The sequence below is a fragment of the Vombatus ursinus genome, unplaced genomic scaffold, assembly GCF_900497805.2.
Source record: "Vombatus ursinus unplaced genomic scaffold, bare-nosed wombat genome assembly UNPS02014786.1, whole genome shotgun sequence".
NCBI lineage: Eukaryota > Metazoa > Chordata > Mammalia > Diprotodontia > Vombatidae > Vombatus > Vombatus ursinus.
Genome location: NW_020954564.1, coordinates 51,588,374 through 51,604,880, shown reverse-complemented (window position 1 = coordinate 51,604,880; position 16,507 = coordinate 51,588,374). Strand labels below are relative to the sequence as shown.

The 16,507-nt window shown below is 39.4% G+C and overlaps 1 protein-coding gene across 1 annotated transcript; it reads left to right on the top strand.

Annotated features, from left to right (window-relative positions):
• Nucleotides 1-15,544: 15,544 nt before the first annotated feature.
• Nucleotides 15,545-16,507, top strand: LOC114047306 (olfactory receptor 10A5-like). Its single transcript, XM_027868075.1, has one exon. It carries the CDS (start codon nucleotides 15,560-15,562, stop codon nucleotides 16,505-16,507), a length of 948 nt encoding a protein of 315 aa, XP_027723876.1. The 5' UTR covers nucleotides 15,545-15,559.

Below are 16,507 nucleotides of genomic sequence, written 5' to 3'. Positions count from 1 at the left end.
CTCAGAGACATTTTAATTTGTGTTTAAAGCCTGGAGAGGCTTTGCATGATGCTACTTAGGCATGACTCTTAATTTGGTTGTAGATAACCTTACTTTACCCCTTATTTATCTCACTGGAAAGACTCTAGGTATTCTCCGTTACAAATAATGCTACCCTTTGATTTTAAATATTGTTTCTCATCTTAAGGTAAGGTCCATGTATTCCTATTTTCAGTGATTTTTGTTGTTAATATAGTCTTCCAGGTTAAAAGTTTTCCTAAAGTTTAATTATTCCTGCATTCCTGATATAATTCCAACATGGTCATAATGAATAATTTTTAAAATACATTGCTTTGTTTATTGATATTTCATTCAGTATCCTCACTTCACTATTCCTTAGTAATATTCATCTCTAATTTTCTTTCTTTTCTTTATCTCTTTTGAGTTTGAATATCAAGATCATGTGGTATCATAGATCAAAAGACCTTAGAGATTATCTGATGCAACTTCATCATTTTAAGGATGGAAAAACTTGAGTCTCAGAGTGTTTAAAGGGTACTGATCAAGGTCACATAGATAGTATCCAAATTAAGTACCTTCATAATAACTTCTTATTTGGTACAACACTTTAGAGACTTCAACATACTTTCACATGTCTTATCTTGTATTGGGTAGAAAAATAAGGAAACTAAAAACTCAGAGAATTTGATCGCTTTGCCCAAAGTCATATAGCCGGTAAGCAGCAAAATCATGACTATAGCCCAAGTATTCAAACTCCTAGCACTTCTTTATACTATATTGCTTCCTCATGAAGTCTTTCCCTTATGATCCAGCCCACAGTAGTTGTTCTCTCATGCAAAATCCCACCTAATCTCAGAATCTGATGGGCCCTTAGATATGATCTTAACAGCAATACACTCTAAACATCATCAATAGATAGTCATTTAGCTTCCACTTACAGACCTCTAGAGATGGAGGAACCCACTCTCCCTTAAGTCAGCCAATTCCCCTTTTGGATGCTAGGTGGCGCAGTGAATAGAGCACCAGGCCTGGAGTGAGGAAAACCTGAATTCAAATTCAGCCTCAGACATTTCCCAGCTGTGTGACCCTGGATAAGCCACTTAACCCTGTTTGCCTCAGTTCCCTCATCCGTAAAATTACCTGGAGAAGGAAATGGCAAACCACTTCAATATCTTTGCCAAGAAAACCCCAAAAAGGGGTCACAAGGAGTCAGACATGACTGAAAAATGACTAAACTACAACAAAACATTCTAAACTATTCTTTCATTGTCTGAGCCTAATTTAACACATAATTACATGCTAGTATATATTATACTCTAGATGTTTCATATTTGTATAGCTTGTCTCCCTAACTAAATTATAAGTTCCTTAAAGGACTTCTTCTTCATAGGCAAGGTGGCATGTGCAATGGAAAAAATGATTAGACTTGGAGTCAGGAGATTCCTGGGTTCAAATCTCATCTCTGTTTCTTACTAGATGCGTGACCATGGGCAAGTCACTTAAATTTTTTGAGCCTTGGTTTCCTCATCTTTTAAATAAGAATTATGGTACCTACCTTAAAGATTATTGTGATTAGACACATTATGCTCTATATAAAAGTAAACTGTGGGGCAGCTAGGTGGTGCAGTGGATAGAGCACCAGCCCTGAATTCAGGAGGACCCGAGTTCAAATCCGGCCTCAGACACATAACACTTACTAGCTGTGTGACCCTGGGCAAGTCACTTAACCCCATTGCCTAACCAAATAAATAAATAAATAAAATTGACCAGTGCTTAATTTTTTTAAAAAAAGGAAATTGTTATTATTCTATATCCTTTAGAATGCTGAGCCTAATTCTGAGCACACAGTTGGAGTTCAATTGATGCTGGAGTGATTCCTATGTTTGTAGCTTCCAGTTTCTCTCCCTGGGCTCTACTCTATGTTCATTTTTCATTCTGGGGCTTCATCTTGTTGGCTTTTGGCATTTCTCCATATTCCCCAAAGGCAGAAGTGTGAGGGAAGGTCAGGTCTTCCTGAGAGAGAAAGGAAGGCTGAAGGGAGGTTAAGTTCCCCAGGAGAAAAAGGCAGGTGCTTGACACTCACCTGGCCCAGAGGGCAATAGTAAAGGAGTCCCTAGTGGGAGTAAAAGTCTTGGAATTTCTGCAGAAGGAGGAGGTCATGGCTAGGCCTCATGCCTAATAGCTCCAGCCTGTTACCTCTTCACTTGTTTCTAAGACTGGGACTAGCCCAACTTTGCCTTGCCCACTTTCCCCAGCCCCTGGCAACCATTAGTCAGCCTCAAGAAAGGTAGTGAGCCTTTTCTCCTGGCTGTGGATTCAGAAGCCTTATAGTCACTCAAGGACACAAAGGAAATGCAATAGAGTAAGTCCACAGATGATCAGGGAAAGACCTTCTCTCAGAATCAGGTAAGAGCATGAATAAGACATAGGTTATTCAAGGGCACTTGGCCGACTCAGGTGCCCAATCAGAAAAGATTTAAACAGGAATTCTAGAAATGGAAGCCTTAGTACCTAAACGCACTCCACCACAACCCTCTTCTACCAGCCCTCTTATTGGGCCAACTGTAGTTCTTCTCTAGGTCTCAGTTTACTTAGGGAGGTAAATGGTGCCTGAAACATTCAGAATCACTAAGATTATCCATGCTCCTTCCAGTACCATCCTTCAGAAGAAGCCCAGGTTAGGAGAACTCCTGGAGTCTTTCCAGACTAGATATATTCTTCCCCAGCCTTTGGTTTGCATTTCAGTAACAAGAGGAGAACAACCCCATCTATCTCCCTCATCAGGTGCTAGGTAAGAATCATTAATGGGAGGGTTTGAATAGAAGGCTGCCTAGTTGGGGAAAGGTTTATGGCCAGGGAAATGGAAGCATCACTGGATAGAGGTAGTCCCTGATAAGGGCAAAAAGGGGCAATTTAATGGAATAATTGGTTGAAGAAAAGTTTTGGTAGAGTCAATCATGGAATTCCTTCAGGAGAAATAGGGGATAGTCAAAGCTGAACATCAGCACTCCTTCTCCGGCTGTTCCTAGCTATTTCTTGAAGTCTATGGCCAATCCTTTTCTACCACCACTAAATACTAGATATATACTGACCTTTTTTAGCATCCAACATAACAGGGAGAGAAATCCTTGCCCAAATCGAACACACCAGTAGAATGAGGGTTTATTATTTTTAATTTTATAAACTCCATTAAGAAGGAAGAAAATATCACAATTGAAGTACAATATGGGAAGAGTTTAAAAGTATGTAATGTTGAATTATTCTTTTCTAAATCAAGTTCAACTAAACAGTGAGATGCAGATGTTTTGTCTGGCATAGGTTCCAGGAATAATATGGCTCTTCAGTCCAACTCCAGAGTCCAATAAGCCTGTCTCAGGTGAAAAACTCCCACTCTTTATCTGGGACGAAACTCCCTCATTACTGCTCCCTCCCATCAAGGAAGGGTTGTCGTCAGGAACTCTGGTTACATCCTTCATGCTAGGTGAAAGAAAAGCTTTAGAAAAGAACAGGTGTTAAGAGATCAAGTATTGTTCTTTGCCAATTCTCTCTCCACCTAAAGTAATATGTACAAGGAGATACCTAAACGGTAAAGTATCAGTAAAAAGTCCTCATTGTGGCAGTCATAAATTCATAGATGTAGAGTTGGGAGGGGTCTTAAATGTCATATAGTCCAACTCGCTCATTTTATAGGTGAAGAAACCGAGACCCACGGAGGTTAAGGAACTTGCCCAAGGTGACACAGTAAATAACAGAATCTGGATTCAAATTCAGGCCCTTTGACTATAGGTTCAGAACTTTTCCTGTACTTTCACTGTGTGTGATACAGATAGTCATTTAGCTTCCCACTGAAACTTCCCATTCTTTGTGGTGTAATGGGAATTCACCTAGCAGTGCTCCTTCTGCCCCATTCTGAGGTTCAGAGGTCATTTTCCATGAAGAGTGGTACAGTAAGGTGAAGAGTCACTGGTCAGAAAAGTCGGGAACCATCAGAGGTAATACCCAAAGCAAGTACAGACTTCTTCTTTCCTCCCTGATGCCATATGTTTCCAGTGAGTTTACAGGTTCTTTGTTGCTCTCCCCTCCTACAGGAATCGTGAACAAAATACTTCTTCAGGAAGAATGTGGGCATTATTTATTATCATTATTTTCAATTCAACCAATATTTACTTTTTAAAAGTAGTTCTGTTGTTGCTGCTGATTTATACACTAGTCATTTCCCCCTTAACATAACTCTTCAACCTTTCCTCATGACAAAAAACAAACATTTAAATCAATCAAATCATTGAATACCATAGTCCATGTTTGTAGTACCCTTTTCTCTAATAAGAGGAAGAAGGTATGTTGTCTTATCAGTTTTCCAGGACTGAGATTTCAACAAATACTTCTTTTGTGCCTACTATGTATATCCTGGTGTTCAGCACTAATACAGAGATAGGGAATAAGCATTTATATAGTGCCTACTGTGTGCCAAGCACTGTGTTAAGCACTTCACAAACATCATTTCATTTGATCCTCACAATAATCTTGCAAGGCAGGTGCTGTAATTTTTAGGTGTCTGAGGCTAGATTTGCAGTCAGGTCTTCCTGACTCCAGGCCCAGCATTCTATCTCTTATAACACCCACCTACCAATGATAGAGATGAAATAATAAATCCTGACCTCAAAGAACTAAGAATCTAATGGAGATGGAAGTGGATGGGTGAAGGAGGCCATACATAAATAGCCATCATAAAAGGTAGGATGTGTTAGTTGTAAAAGGGTGCTTTGAGGTATTTAAGAAAGGAGAAATCATTTCTTGCTATGAGGATCAAGGAAGTCTTTGGGGAGGGGATGTGGTAACTGAATTGGACAGTGGGAAAAAAGAATAACTTTAATAGAAATAGATGATATGAGTAAAGGAGCAAGGAAATTCTATAAATAGGGAACAGGGTGAGAAAGGGAGTGAAGGTAGAACAGGAATCATCAATATCAGTATTTACTGAGTGCCTACTATATACAAAGCACCATGCTAGGTTAAGGCTACTAATCTTAAAACCTACTTTCGTGGACATTACAATCTAGTTTAGGGTCTCCTAAATGCTGTCTAGCACACACGTAAGTGCTCAATACAAACTAGCCTTCCCTTCCCTCTCTGGGTAGGTAATGGAATGGACTGGGACAAGAAGACCCTGCCAGTTAATCTTGATGGGCTATCACCTAGTGACATAACAGAGATGCCTTACTTTACACACAGAAGACACTCAATAACCGTTGAGTTGTTGGCTCTCTGGGGTGTGAGACCACAGTTCTGTTCTCTACCCTATTACTAGACATTTCCTCAGACATTTCCTCTCCTCAGGAATATAGTAAGCCTCAAATTTCTTACCTGTCAAAAAAAAGGATTGAACAAGATGATTTCTAAGGTTCCCTCTACATCTAACATTCAATTATTTTATGAAGTACAGAGAGTGCTGGATTGGAAATGTCAAGACTTGGGTTCAAATCCTGGCTCTACCATTCAATAAATGATATCGGCCAAGTCATTTAAACTTTTTTGAGGTCAATTTCCCCAAGAAGCAAAATGCAAATAAAAATCCTCATAGAAATGTTGTGAGGATCAAAAGAAATGAGGGATGTAACAGTGCTTTGAAACAATTATAGAGCACAATACAAACATAAGGCATCCTATCCCTTCAGTACAGATATTATTTATCTATAACTGATAAGTTCAGGGGAAAAGGGTCATTGTACGGTCAGTGTTCTACTAGGAGCAGAGCTTCCAACAAGCTTAATGTTGGTATAAGGATGAGGTAAATAAGGAATCATGACTGAGAGAAGACCTGATTGATCATTTGGCAGCTAGGTGGTATGGCAGATAAAATGTTGGATCTAGAGTCAGAAAGCCCAAGTTCACAGTTCACCTCAGACACTTACTACTAGCTATGTGACCCTGGGCAAGTCACTTAATCTGTCTGCCTCAGTTTCTTCATGCATAAAGTGAAGATAATAATAGCACCTACCTCACAGGATTGTTGTAAAGATCAAATGAGATGATAATTGTAAAGGGCTTAGCATAGTGTCTGGCATATAGTAAGCTCTATATAAATGGTAACTACTATGACTACTACTACTACTGGCTGAGTTAGGATAAGCCTTAGATAAGGAAAAACTGAGCAAAACAAATATTTTGTCAAATATCCTTCTCAACAACGGGATGTCAGGGCAGCAGCAGAATGTCTGGCCAGCCTACAGTGACACATCTTTAACTGTGGGATGGGGATGGCCAGGCATTGCAGTACTGTGCCCAGGTTGATTTGGGGGACTGGTGCCCCCATCAGAGGTGAGTTGGCTGGGTATGACTACTCTCGCTAAACTTTTCTCTTTTGTGAGTTCTTTTAAGGAAATTGTGGGAAGGGTTCTAGAGGTAGCAGAGGGAGAGATACTCTCTAACACAGGAATTCTTAACCTTTTTTGCGTCATGGACCCCTTCACCCCTGGCAAAGCCTATGGAACCCTCTTAAGAATAATATTTTTAAATACATAAAATACATAAGGTTACAAAGGAAACCACTTATACTGAAACACAGTTTTGTTGTTGTTAAGTCATTTTTCAGTCAGTCCAACTCTCTGTGACCTCATTTGGAGTTATCTTGGCAGAGATACTAGAGTGATTTGCCATTTCCTTCTCTAGCTTATTTTAGAGATGAGGAACCTGAGGTAAAAAGGATTGAGGGACGTGCCCAGGGTCACACAGCTAGTAAGTGTCTGAGGCCAAATTTGAATTCATGAAGACAGTCTTTCTGGTTCCAAGCCCAATTCTCTATACACTGTGCCACCTAGCAGCCCTGAAACTGAAAGCAACAGAGGTTAATTACTTGCCTACTAAATGTCTCAGGCTGGATCTGAACTCATGTCTTCCTGACTCTGAGCCTGGTACCATGCCACCTAGATGCCCCCAAAACAGTTATCAAAACAATTGAAAAAGAAAAGACAAACCACACCATAGACTCTAGGTTAACAATCATTACATCTAGTATCTAGAAGAGTTTCAGATTCCATAAGAACAAAAATATACTAGATTCCACCCAGGGTAGTGCTTTCTTGCCTCAACAACACCATAGTAGACAGAGTAGTGGGCAGGAAGACCTGAATGTAAATCCTGCATCAGGCACTTCCTAGCTATGTGACCCTGAGCAGTCACTTAACCTCTTTCAGACACAGTTTCCTCATCTGCAAAATGGGAATAATAATAATAATTAACATTTACATAATACTCTATTGCGATGGATCAAATTAGGTTTATTATATACAAGGTATCCCAAAAGTCTACTAAAGCTTATAACTGCATATTAAGTGCTTTACAAACATTAAAATGCTTTGCAAATATTGGTATTATTATTATTATTATTATCATTATTATTCATGTTCTTCCTTACTCCTGGAATGCCTTCAATATACTATTATTATAACCATAAATAGAGTATTGTGTTCAATTCTAGATGCCATGTTTTAGGAAAGAGATTGAAAAACTAGAGTATTTCCAGAGGAGAGTGACCAGGATGGTGAGGGAACTGGAAACCAAAATTTCTGAGGATGATTTGAAGAAACTGTGATGTTTAACCTGGAAAGGAGAAGATGGGAAGACATGATAAATTTCTTCAAATGCCTGAAAGACAATTATATGGAAGTGAGAATAAGCTTGTTTTGCTTGGCCCAAAAAGACAAAACATTCAGCATTTCATGAGTTGCCAAGAGACAGAGGTTTTTGTTCAGTCCAGGGAAAAATAATCTGACCACTTGTTAGAGATTTTGTAGTGGGGATTCCTAATAGCACCTAATTTAGCCTGGGACACTACTGTCCTTTCAAACTCTTAAGATTCTGCAATCCATTATTAAAGAGGGAAAAAAAGAATACTTCTGCTCTCTTGTTTCTTTTGGAGGCTGAGAACTGTTATAGAGAGTAATGGAATAAACATGGGATCTGGAGTTACATCCTTTAGATCTAGTCGCACTTGTGCCTCAGTTTCTCCTTCTATGGACATGAAGGCATTGAACTAGATTCTTTTAGGTCACTTCTAGCTCTAAGTCCTAGGATTTCAAGAATAGATTGAAGCAAGAGATGCAAATAAAGGTTTACTTTTCCTTGGGTCAGGATAAGAAATTTGGAAATACAGGAAAGTTTCAAACATTTAATAGTAGTAGTTTGTGTCAAAGACGTGGCAGGAGGGGAAAGCCAAAAGAAAGAAAGATTGTTAGAGTGTACAAGGCAAATTTAACTAAGTTTCAGTAACTTTCTTGCCTTGTCAAGGATGAATAGAATTGAAGCTTTTAGGATAAAGTCATCATTTTGCATTTTAAAAGACAGTAATATGATCTTACTAAAAACAATACATAGCATAATAGAAAAAGCTACATAGTTGGGGTCAGAGGATCTGGGTTTGAATCTTTGTACATTTTTAACTAACTACCTGTGTGATCCTGGGTAAGTCACTGAACCTCTCTATACCTTGGTTTCTGCATATATAAAATGAGAGTATTGGAAGAGATGATTTCTAAGGTTTCCCTTCCAGATCCAAATCCTATGAGCCTATGATCTCCCACTCACCTTGATAAGGATAACGCAGCTGGTAGAAAGACTGAAGGAGCAACTATAGAATTTACACATGGCAACAATCCACATTAGCAGAACAATCCATGCAGGTGATTGGGATGGTCACATCCACTCCCTTGTTACTTTTTCTCCAGTCCACAGTAATCTCCACATCCATGTTTCTGGAACAGGGAGAGAATACACTTGGTGAATGTGAGTTGACCTTTATCACTGAGGAGCTGGGAGTGGAGGGTCCAACTAGCCTGGACAATGCTGGACAATACCCCCAAAGGATGAGCTTAGCCTTCGGCTGGAAAATGATCAGTTTCAAAGGTGAGTTCCTTGTGATTTTTTATAGGTATAGAAATAAGGATATTACAGTATTGGTCTTTGGCTCAAAGCAGGGCAGTAGGTCATCAGTTAACTATATCAGTAGGGTTTGGTTCCCATAAACTGCCCTGAAATGGAAGAAGACAACGCTGACTGAGATTTTCAGTAAAGATTTAAGTGATGCTTTTAGTTAATAAGGTATTATAGTATATCACAGGGCAGCTAGGTGGTGCAGTAGATAAAGCCCTAGCCCTGGAGTCAGGAAGACTCTTCTTCCTGAGTTCAAATCTGGTCTCAGACACCCACTAGCTATGTGCTCTGGATAAGTTACTTCACCCTGTTTGTCTCAATTTCCTCGTATGTAAAAATAAGCTGGAGAAGGTAATAGCAAACCACTCCAGTATATTTGCCAAGAAAACCCCAAATGGGGTCACAGCGAGTCCAAAACAACTGAAAAATGACTGAACAAACAAACAACAATATAGTATCACAGCTCTACAACCAGAAAGGACCTTAGAAGCCACCTGGTCTAAATACCTCATTTTATACTTGGAGAATTGAGGCCAAAAAACATTAGGTGATTTGTCTAATATTACAGATAGTAATGATTAGAGCTGGGATTTGAACATAGGTTCTCTGAGTGTAAATCTAGTATTTTTTCCACTGTATTATACTGCCTCTTCATGAGGTTGGATAATATATCTAATAGCCCAGTTTATAAATAAGTGGAAGGATTAGAAGTAGGGCCAGAGATTCAACAGAGACCCAAGAAATCAAGCAGAGGTAGGAAACTAGAAAAATGACTCGGTATTCTTGGGGGCCAGTTCAAGATCGCAGTCACCTGGGTTACAGAGGCATTTGAGCAGATGCCCTGTTTGTTTTCATTGTGATACCTCCAATCAATATTGCAGATTAAATCCACAAACACAAAGGAAAGAAAGAAAGCAGGGAAATGAAATAAGTCAGAAATGAGGCCAGGACTGTTTGCTAAAAGGGGCAGACCCCCAAAAAATTTTGAAGGGAAACTTAGATTGGGGAAAATAGAGGTGGTTCTCTGCCATACTCACGCTCACAGCAAAGCTGCTTTGGGGTCCCAGGATGGGGAAGATTTGATGACTTCAAGTGCTGATAGACTCTAGGGCATTGGGGAGCTATATTGGTAGTAGCCTGATTGGGAGGTAAATAATCCATCCATATCAAAGGCTGTACCTAAACATGGGATGATCCTGGGGGAAAAAAAACATTTGTAGGGACAGGGCTAGTCTGTTATGAGAACATCCCATTCAAGTGGAATTTATAGCTGTCCCACTGCTGTGTCATCTCAATCCTAGGTGGATATTTTTGATAGAGAATCAGGGATCACCATTAAAGTGGCACCAACACAAAAGATTACAGATGATAGACTTTTCCCACCTAAAACTGAAAATGAAAGTCCACAAGCTTTTCAAACTCTACAGAGCTGCTGGTGGGTAAAACCCTAATCTATTCAACTATCTGTTAACTAATAATTATGTTATTTAACTCTTGCAGAAAGAGATACAACAATTAGATATAGGAAGTTGTTGGTAATCAAGATGGCAAAAGAGACACAACAGCATCACCTGGAAAAAACATAGCACTCATTGATGGTCCTTACCAAAAAGTTGTTTGAATTTATTTTTATATAAATGTTATTTTAATTTTTAAATTAAGAAGCATTTATTTTGTCTCCCTTCTATCTTCCTCCAATAAAAAAAGAAAACCATTATAACAAATATGCATAGTCAAAGGGGAAAAAAAGATACTTGCATTGGTCATATCCAAAAATGAATATCTCATTTTGCATCTTGAGTGTATTTCCTCTCTGCCAGAAGGTCAGTAGTATTCTTCATCATCAGTTCTCTAGAAAAAAGATCATTATCATCATCATCATTTGTTTCCAGTTCTTTGCACTGGAAAAAAAAAAAGAGCTGCCATAAATATTTTTGCATATATCAAGTTCTTCCTTGTTCTTTGATTTCTTTGGGGTATAGGCCTAGCAGTACTATTGCTGGGTCAAAGGCTATGCACAGTTCAATGACTCTGGGGACATTGTTCCAATTGCTTTCCAGAAAGGCTGAACCAATTCACAGCTCCACCAACAGTGCATTTATGTACCTGTTTTTCCATGGCCCTTCTTACAGTGGTCATTTTCTTTTCTTTTCTTTTTCATCATCACTGCTCAGAGTTGCTTTAATTTGCATTTTTCTTTTAATAACTTGGAGAATTTTTTCACACAGATGATGAAGGCTTGGATATCTTCTTTTGAAAGCTAACTGTTCAAATCTTTTGAGGAAAAAATGTATTCCAAAGAAGCTTGTCTCTTTTCAAGGCATGACACATGGTAAGCTATTCTTGTTCTATAATTTTTTCCCTTGTTAATAAATGCAAGGGGAAGCATGGTATAATAGACAAAGCAAGCAGATTTGGGTTAAAGTCCTGCTGGCTGTATGGCCCTGGATGGTGAGTCGTTTAAGTTCTCAGTGTCCCAAGTAGTTCTCTAAAACCCTAACTGTAAGTAGCTCCTGAAATCTCCTCATTGAGAGTTCCACCTACCAATGAGACCACAGGTTCCAGAAACAAAAAAAAAAACCACACTGTCAGATGCCTTGTCCCAGAATGTGAACTAAAACAGTACTGTGGAAGAGGGAAAGACCCAGATAGTCTTGATATGGGAGGGTTTCTGAAGCCATGATGAAGCACTAGGGAATCTCAAGGCTATATTGTTTTCACAAGTAAATGGCTGTGACCCTACAATATTGAGAGGAGGTCCTATGAATACATCAATCAATTAATCAATAAACATTAAGTACCTACTATATGCCAGGCATTGTGCTAAGTGCACAAAAAGAGGCACAAGACATCCTTGCCTTCAAGGAGCTTGTAATCTAATGTATACAAAATGATGTTTTGATGGCATTATTCTGTATTTCTACAGGAAACTGAGCAAGCAATACCTGGCATCCTGTAAAAGGTTGCAAGTAAGTGCCAGCATGCCAAGAAAATCCAATGAAAACCACAGTGGTTACTGCAACCCTTGCCAATTCCCCAGTGACTTGGATCTAAGAAGTGTTAGAGTCTGGGATGGACCTCTGACCCCATCTTGAGTTCATACCACCTAGGTGTTTGCCTCAGTTTCCTCATCTGTAAAATAAAGATAGTGATAGCACTTCCCTCACAGGGTGGTCATGAGGATCAAAGGAGACATTTGTAAAGTGCTTAGCACAGTGCCCAGCACATAGCTGGCCCTATGTAATTGTTAGCTACTATTCTTATTACTTAATAGCACTTCCCAAACCCTAAACCCAAACTCCAAGCCATATACCAGAAAGGCAAATTCAGTTTTTGACATTACCTTTTTAGCCAGATTTTCATTTTTCATAACCTACTTTTGAAAATACTTATGAGAAGTACTAACAAAAGCCACAAATTTTTCAGTTCTCATCAAAGATTCCATAATTCCTAAAGATTCTTTCCAGGTTTCATCCAATTCATTCTCTATTGATTGGCACCTCAGTGAAGTACCAGAAATGTGGAAAACTCTAAGCAGAATGATCGGCATTCCATTCCTACCTCTTTAGATAACTGACCCGAATGAGAGACAGAGACATTATGAGTTATTCATCTTAGACATATTCATGATTTAAAGAATAATCATGTGAGTACTGTACTTCCCATTTGCCTTGCTAATTGTCATGAATATGCCTAACTTCTTATATTTCTAATAAATGTTTCTTTTTAAAACCTTTGTTATTTGTCATGAACTTAAGTTTTCTACATTCTGCCTCTGTTAAGTTTTTAGGAAATACTTAATTTTTCTCGATAAACATATTCTATTAACCTAAGGTCATGGACTCACAGAATTGCAGTGTTAGAAGGGACCTCACAGGTCATCTAGGGTAACCCATAACTGAGCAGAAATCCCCTATTCCATATCCCACAGGGAATAGAGCCCTGTGTCTGGAGTCAGGAAGACCTGAATTCAAATATGGCCTCAGACATTTACTGGCTATATGACTTCACTTAACTCTGTCTGCCTCAGTTTCCTCATCTATAAAATGGAGATAAAGTGCTTTGCAAACCTAAAAGCACTATATAAATGCTAATTATCATTATCACAATTTTCCAGTCTATATGTGAGAGCATCTAGCAATACGGAACTTAGCCGTAAATATTAGAAAGTTTTCCTTATATCAATACAAAATCTGTCTCTGAAACTTCCCACCCACTGTTCCAAAAAAAAGTAATTAAGGACAACTTTGAATATGATTTCAGTAGAGGTAGATGGTTCACTCACTACATTGGAGATTTGGATTTGGCTAAATGTGAGATGGAGAATACCATTACAACTATCATAATTCAAGAAGGAGTTTTGGAAGCCAGGGCCCTATGGACTAGCAAAGGCTATACTTATCCAGATAAATTTCACTTCAGAAATGGGCTAAATCGGGGTAGCTGGGTGATGAAATGGATAGAGCACCCGCCCTAGACTCAGGAGGACCTGTATTCAAATTCGGCCTCAGACACCTGATATTTATTAGCTGTGTGACCCTGGGCAGATCACTTAACCCCTCCTTCCTTGATTGCCTCACAAAAAAAAGAAAAAGAAAGAAATGGGCTGGATCTCAGGTCTCTTAGGATACCTCATTCTCCTTCCAGATGAGATAGCCTTCCTGAGTGCAGAAGAAATTAAATAGTTCATTAATAAGACCCAAGGAAAAGATTCCTGCCTCAGACACTTAATAACTGTGTGACCCTGAGCAAGTCTCTTAGCACTGTTTGCCTCAGTTCCTCATCTATAAAAATGAGCTGGAGAACTAAATGGCAAAACCACTCCAGATCTTTGCCAAGAAAACCCCAAATAAGGTCAGAAAGGGTCAGACAGGTCTAAAAACGACTAAACAAACAAACAAAAAACAATGGAAAGGATATTAAAGTAGGAGCCAAGAGATCTGGTTTCTAATCCTGGGTATGTGACTTAGTAGCTATGAGAACAGAGGCAATTCAGGGTACTTACTCTTTCAGGTCCTCAGATCCCTCACCTAGATTTATAATAAAGGGGACTTTTGAAATGGTATGAGCTTAAAGGTCTCTTCCAACTCTCAAATACTATGACCCTGAGGCTGGGAATATGAACAGGATAAGACATAAAGTATAGATAAATTTATGGATGTGAGTTGTTAAGAGAAACTAAGGATGTTCATGAGATACGTCAAACTTTCTGAAGTGATGTCACAGACAATCCTACCCTTCTAAAAAGAATAATTCAAATTTTTATAGTGCTTTAAAGTTTACAAAGCACTTTCTTCACAACAATCCTGAGAGGTAGGTAGTGCAAGTATTATTATCCTTGAGGATGGTCCAGACAGTGTAGCAGCTTCCTCCATCAATGCACATCAATAATTCAATTACAATTTACAACCTCAAAGGTGTGCCTGGTGCACTTAAAGGTTAAGTGACTTGCCTATGGTCAAATAATTTGTTCCAGTGGCAGGATTTAATCCCAGATCTTCTTGACTCCAAGGCTAGCCCTTTATCCACTATATCATGCTGACGCTGGCCTCCTCACTACTCCCTGCCAAATAAATGCCATCTTTCAATTCCATGCATTTTTCCCTGGCTATCTCCTGTGCCTGGAATGCTCCCCCGCCTCATTTTTACCACCTGACTTTCCTGGCTTCCTTTCAAATCTCACCTAAAATCCCACTTTCTACAAGAAGCTTTGTCCAGTTCCCTTAATGGTAGGGCCATCCCTGTGAGATTAGCTCCACTTTGTCACATATATAAACATATGCATGTGTGTATCTACATATATACATATATGCATGTAACTAATTGCATATAATCTCCCCCTGTGAGCTCTTTGAGAGCATGGGCTATTTTTTACCTTTCTTTGGATACCAGTGCTTAGCTTAGCATATGCAGATACTTAATAAATGTTTATTGACTTGTTTTGGTTCTCAGCTTCCCTATTTTACCAACGAGGAAATGCAGACTCGGAAAAGTTAAATAACTTACTCATCATCACATAGATAATATGGATAACTGGAAATCAAACTCAGAGCTCTTCAGCAAATCCAATATCCTTTAGAATAACTCACATTTATATCTTGCTTTTAGGGTTTAGATAACCCTATCCCCAACAATCCTCTGAGGTGGATAATACAAATATTAACATACAAATGAAGAATCTGAGGTTCAGTGATGTTACATGACTTACCCATGATCAAAAAAAAAAGCAAGTATTAAGGAGTAAAGCCCAGGTCTCTTTCTTCCAAGTCCATCATTTCTTCTACTTCATAACACCGATTTTCATTTCCCTTGATGATCCCAAAAGAAAATAAATCCTGGTGTTGATAGACCCAAGATAGCAAATGTCATCTTTCTGTGTTTATAGTTAGTGTCTACACTGTTCCAAAGGTTGACTCAACCCCATCTCAGAGCTCAATCTACAGATAGGTTTTTTGCTTGCATCCTCAGTCTTTTACTATACTGAGGACCTTCTTCTCTAACCAAGATCTTCTGTCCTCCCATCTACTCCTTGGGGAACAGCACAGAATGCTAACCAGGAAACTAGACTCTGGCTTCTCTAGTGAAAACTTGTTCTGTCTCTGTCTGCAGCTTGGGAGCGGTCTCTGTTCCAATGGCTCAGGAGAATTGGACAGCAGTGGATGAGTTTGTCCTCCTGAGCTTCTCTACCCTGCAACCTGAGCTCCAACTCCTGCTCTTCACACTGTTTCTCACCATTCAACTTGTCACTTTGTTGGGCAACACCCTCATTATAGTGGTGACTACTTCTGACTCAGCCCTACACAGTCCCATGTACTTCTTCCTCAGGAATCTTTCTGTGTTAGAGATTGGCTTTAATATGGTTATTGTACCCAAGATGCTGGGGACCCTATTGGCTCATGATGCAACCATTTCCTTTCTTAGCTGTGCCACTCAGATGTATTTCTTCTTCTTCTTTGGGGTCTCAGAGTGCTGTCTCCTGACCACAATGGCATATGACCGTTACGTGGCCATCTGTGAACCCCTGCGCTACCCAGTCATCATGAGTCACAGGGTCTGTGTCCATCTGGCTGCTGCTTCGTGGCTATCAGGTCTTCCTGTGGCCACTGTACAGGCCACATGGCTCTTCAGCTTCTCATTCTGTCATTCCAATAAGGTTAACCACTTTTTCTGTGACAGCCCACCTGTGCTAAGTCTGGTCTGTGGAGACACAACCTTGTTTGAAGTCTATGCTATTATAGGGACCACTGTGTTTGTCATGACACCCTGCCTCTTTATACTGAGCTCTTATGCCCGTATTGTTGCTACCATCCTCAGGATGTCCTCATCTGAGGGGAAGCGCAAAGCCTTCTCTACCTGCTCTTCCCATCTTGTTGTAGTCTCCCTCTTCTATGGATCTCTTAGCCTCCTCTATTTTCGGCCCAAGTCCAATAACTCTCCTGAAAGCAAGAAAGTGCTTTCACTGTCCTATACAGTAGTGACCCCCATGTTGAATCCCATCATCTATAGCCTGAGGAATAATGAAGTGAAGGCAGCAGTTTCTAGGACCTTCCTCAGGGCAATAAGTTTTTGCAAACTATGA

Coding starts and splice junctions, on each gene's coding strand:
- LOC114047306 (XM_027868075.1), top strand. CDS start 15,560: ATGGCTCAGGAGAATTGGACAGCAGTGGATGAGTTTGTCCTCCTGAGC.